This window comes from Cryptomeria japonica, chromosome 11, assembly GCF_030272615.1.
Source record: "Cryptomeria japonica chromosome 11, Sugi_1.0, whole genome shotgun sequence".
NCBI lineage: Eukaryota > Viridiplantae > Streptophyta > Pinopsida > Cupressales > Cupressaceae > Cryptomeria > Cryptomeria japonica.
The window spans coordinates 650,286,015-650,291,607 of record NC_081415.1 but is presented as its reverse complement, the minus strand read 5'-3'; the positions used below and the strand labels follow the sequence as shown (position 1 = coordinate 650,291,607).

Genomic DNA, 5,593 nt, shown 5'->3' with positions numbered 1-5,593 from the left:
TTCTAAATATGTAAATTTATTTAAAAATTGATTATTTTAACTATTTTTCATTTAATTTATACTAAATCGGGTCCATAAATTTGAAATATTAACTAATTTTGTTAATTTAATAACTTTTTTATTTTAAAGAATTTTGGAAAAAAAATTATATGTCATCAATCTACACAAAATTCTTTTGTATTTAAAAAAAAAAAAAAAAAAAAAATGTTAAGTTTACATCAAATTATGTGGGTCGTACACGTCAAATTTTTAAAAAGATAATTACGGCCATTAAAAAATTAATTAAAAAAAAAATATTAGAAAAAAAAAAACAAAAAAATATGCTCATCAATCTTCAGTGTGTTACAAACCATTTCCCAAAATGGTTTGAGAAAATAATTTTAATTGTGTCAAAAAGTGTGGGTCGTACACATACATGGTATGGTCCTGAAACAGACATTTTTAAAACATAGTTTTCAGAACTCCATTTAAAAAGTTATTTTTTATTATGTGGGTATTAAAATAAATTATATATTTGGAAACTACACTGAGAGGGCTATCTTTTATAGTACTGACTTTTTCCAAGATTCAATCTCTAAGTGTTTCAAAATTTAAGCTCAAATGAGACAAAATCTGAAAATCAGGGAAAACACTTCCACTTTTTGGCCAAAAAGTGGACTCATCTTCTTGCACTGACCCTTTTTCTTAACCAGGTTTTCCATGTCAAGATCTTGGTGTTGTGTGTTGTGCTTTCAATTTTCTTATCTTTGTTATTGTTGTAGTTTATCAGATCTGTATTTATGGTAAAGTTTGTAGATCCGGTGAAAACTAAATCACCCCCCCCCCCCCCTCCCGCCTCTCAATTTTTCTTCATTGGTGTTGCCAAATAGAGCTCACTACTCAAGATGTAATAACCCAAAAGGTTACAATCCTCAGGGAAGTCTCATTGACTTACAACAAGATTTAGACTACAATCTGGAATCAAATGAACTGAAAGAATAGCATCTGCAAATGTCTGTTGACAGTTCTGATTAAGCACATTTGTTTTCTCTGCACCACTTCAATCTCTACTCAATCACAATGTCGAAGGATGTATTCACTTATTCGCACCTTTAAAATTCTCTGATAATGCAGACACTTCATCGACTCCCAATTTACATGACTACATCACCTATATATACTGATCATCAACCTCGGCAACAAGGTTGGCTAAACCCTCATCTCACAATTATAAAATTATATCACACAATACAAAGGTCTACCAATGGACCAATATGATGATTTACATGATATAACATGGACCTAAATCAAATTCTCAAATATGCAAAACCACCAAAAATTACGCCAAGATCAAATGTAACACGCTACACCACCAGGAATACCGCATAACACGAAGAATATCACTAGATCAACAAAAATACCAAGAACACGCACAAGGATCAATGCGGACCACCATAACAAGTAGGACACAATTAGGAAACACCAACAAGCACATTAGAACCATCTACAATAGCTGCACCAACACCACTTATCAAATCTTCATCGATCAACATCTGAAACTCAAGAACACTCAAGTAGCAACAACTTGGACTAGAAGGATAGCTTGCGGAGCACCAAATCACAAACCATCTGAAATGCAAATACACATGAACATCCCAAACAATCTCCCAAAGACTAAATTCAAGATATGATCACACCAGAATATACCGGAGGAAATACCAAACTCTGCAAAGTACTGATGAGAAAAACTAAACTACAAACCGGATCAATTAAATTAGAGGAATATGTTGACATCAATGACAACATCATATCCAAGTAGAAGCAATGCCCAACAAGTTTAGGACTATTTGTAGATGTTTGAAGTGTTCCTCCTCTTTATTAAGGTAGATTATAATGTCATGAAGAAATACTAATACAAAATAATCCAGAAAATCCCTAAAAATTATCGTCCAAGGCATTGCTGAGCCCAAAGGGTAATATAGTAAACTCATAGTGCCCATACCGAGTTCTAAAATTTGTTTTATGAATGTTGTCTTCTTTCAATCTAAATTGATGATAACTTGACCATAAATCTATCTTGAAAAATACTACAGCCCCTCATATTTGATCAAATAGATCATCAATTTAGGGTAAGGGGTACTTCTTTCTAATTGTAACCTTATTTAGCATTCAATAACCTATACACAAGCACAAAGTTTGATCTTTCTTCTTAATAAATATCACTAGAGCTCCCTAGAGAGATACACTAGGTCTAATCAATCCTTTATTGATAAGCTCTTGCAACTGTGCTTTTATCTCCATAAGCTCAACAATTGTCATGCGTTAAGGAACTTTCGATAATTTCTCAAGTCCTGACACTAAGTCACTCTATTAGGTGGCAGTTTTGGCAACTCTTTATGAAATACATTTTGATAATCTTGGATGCAAGGATATTTTTCAATGAAGGGTTCTTCCTTCTTTTTGACTTTCGTAAACTCATTCCCATCATTTGAGGACATCTCATACACCATCATGTCATCATGATAAGCATTCTCTTTGGGTTCCTTGACTTATTTCATTTTTACTACAAACACCTGACACTCCTTTTGATTACTTCATTTTAGTTGCATGGAAAATATTTTCCACACTTTGACTTCATGTTGGATTCCTTAAAGGTACACCTTATTTCCAAGGTCATCCAAACATTCCATAGTCTTGGAAAAACAATCTAGTTTGGCCCTATACTCCCACAACCAATTCATTCCTAAAATCACATCATAGGAACCTAGGGGTACTACATAAAAATTGACCTCTGTAGTAAACCGTAGAGGTTCAACTATAGCTTCAAACAAACACTTCTCTACTTGAGCTCTCCTATGATTAAAATATTCTATATTCTAAGAATTGGCCATAAAACTAGTTCTTTTAGGAAATCTACTTCATAATTTAGGAGATATGAAGCATTCTGTAGCACCAGTATCTATGAAAATAGTTATGGAACTTAAATAAATCATACCTATTGTCTTAATTGGTGCAATTTGATATTTTTCTTTCTTATTAATTTTAGAGTTGCATGAATTCTTTGCTGAAAATTTGCTTTTTGAGTGGGTAAGGAGTTCCTCTTTTTTTTATCACCTTGGTTATTTTGTCAGGCACTAATTTGCATAATGATCTCCACCACATGTGTAACATCCACTCGATGGCCCTTTCCTTTATATTTATTTGTTTGAATGGTCTCCCTCCTTGAAATCGTTGAATCCCTTTTTATACTTTCTGGAATATTCTATATTCCCTTTGAATTTCGATTTGTAAATAGTCTGATATGGGTATCATTTTGATTTGATATGAGAGTTGAAAGAGGGAACCCAACCAATTATTTGAAATGAGAAATTGGTCTAGCCTTTTTGCTATGTTGGTGAAGCCATCTTACCTATTGTTCCATGTGAATTTCCTATTGGTGGGGTTCACATCAATGAGACTATTTGTTCACACAAAATATGTGATGTCTATATGGCTTTGTGCTTCTCTTTCAAGACTACCAATCTTCTCACTTGGGTCCAATATTGCATTAAAATCACCTACCAAAGTGCTCCTAATCCATTGCAGTGTGGAGCTCATGACTAAGAGTCTCCCACAAAGCTTTCTTGTCTAGGGTTTTTGTGGCTCCGTAGATGTTATAAATGTTGAATGAGAGATCTATACAAGAGCTTCACACCAAAAGCTTAAGCAAATTTTGATTAATTGTGAGGGGCTCAATTAATACTTTGTTACATTTCCACATTACATCAAGGCTTCCTAAAGCCCCAATTGAGTTATTAGAGAGGCCCATCCATCCTTTGCAATATTTGACAAAAAAATTGATATCTTTAGAATAGATTTTGAATTTTTGTAGAACCAAATCAACCAATTGAATTTCTAATTGACGCTTGATCTAGCATCACTTGTAAGCCATTTAAGCTCCTAACATTTCATGTGAGAATCCTCATTTCCCTCTAAGGGAGGTCTCACCTCCCTTAGATTGCAGCATATAAGACCTAAATGAGGTTTTCTCCTTGAGCATTGCATTCTCAAACCTCTTTTGTTTAAAGAATTTCCTTACTATTTTCACTTTTACCAGTCTTATGTTTAGCAATTTTGCTGCCAATTGGCTTATGTTTCTTGGTTCCACTATATCTAGCACATCATCACCACTCTCCTGGTCGAACATCAAATCCTCCACCAAGATAATATACCATGTTCTTATCAATTATACTCAATTAATTGAAAAACAACTCTTAACATTAATAATTAAATTTTATATTCCACTTAAAAAAAATTTACAATCATAAAAAAAATTATGATAATATTACTAACAATCTTTTAATAGCTGAATAATACATTTATACAATTTTATAGGGATTTAAGGAAAAGCTAGACAACAAAGCTTAAAAAACGTTGGTTGATCAGATGAAACTCCCTAATATCTTGTAAATTATTTCATACGTCCACTATAGAAATAGTCGTACTTGGCAACTTTTGGATGACATTCTCTTCATGGGAAATGACGGTGCTTGTAAAAGCAGAGAAGATTCTAGGTTTTATAAAGCATTCGACAAGAATGCCCTTTTCTTCTGGGTCAACTGTTCTAGCCGTCTTTCAGTATTAGACAAGAATATGATCTGGAAAACTGGTGTTGATGATTCTTATGATCAGGGATTATTATAATGCTCCCCAACCAAATAAAACTGAGCATTACATTTCAGATTCTACAAAGATAGCTAGTGGCGCTTCTGAAAGAAGTTGCCCATCTTAAAATGTATATATTCGTTACTCTGCCACTGTATATAAAAGCACCGGAGAGGATTTGATTCTGGGCATCACCATGCGGCGAACAAGCTCAGCATTAGTGTTTTTGTGGGTGGTGGTGGCATTTTCGATATATCTAATACTTCTACGAACGAAATCTTTCCATTTGCCATATGTACGATTCGCTTATATATGTATGGTGATTATTGGTAGAATTATTATTAGTGTTTTGCCAGTTGATGCATCGGCAGGATCTCAACAGCAATCTCCTCCACCGACTGGTGTGGAAATGGGCGTATTCAATTACAGATCTGATGAAGAAGAAGAAGAGAAGGAATGCGTTATTTGCCTGTGTGAATACGTAGAGGATGATGAGGCGGTGGCACTAAAACCGTGTCATCACAATTTTCACGTGGATTGCATTCGAAGGTGGCTGCACTGCAAGCTCCGGTGTCCCATCTGCAGTGCATGTCCACTTCAGAAATTTGGATCCCACGCTCACAATGATCTTGCGCTTCAAATTCCACCTCCGCCTCCTGTGGCTGAATGAACTTATATTCTGTTTCTGTTTTATTTTCTGTGTCTTTCGGTTGTTGCCTTTTTCAAATTGAGAGAATGTGTCTTCAAGCAAAATCCTAAATGACTCAGATAGTCGTCAGTTTGAGAAGGAAAGAAAAGACACAAATGCACTGTTCTTGATTCCAGAGTTTGTCAAGCGCTAAATAAATATATTGAATATTTGATCAAGAGAAAAAGAGGGTATGTATTGAATCCAATGCTATGGCTACACTCTAGAAGGTTTCAATCAAGATTTTGTTAAATTGATAGTATGTATTAATTAGTATTCTAT

At 34.3% G+C, this 5,593-nt stretch overlaps 1 protein-coding gene across 1 annotated transcript; it reads left to right on the top strand.

Moving 5' to 3' along the window:
* The first annotated feature begins 4,819 nt into the window (after positions 1 to 4,819).
* Positions 4,820 to 5,293, top strand: LOC131039957 (RING-H2 finger protein ATL5-like). The gene has a single exon (XM_057972808.2). It carries the CDS (start codon positions 4,820 to 4,822, stop codon positions 5,291 to 5,293), a length of 474 nt encoding a protein of 157 aa, XP_057828791.2.
* Positions 5,294 to 5,593: the final 300 nt, after the last annotated feature.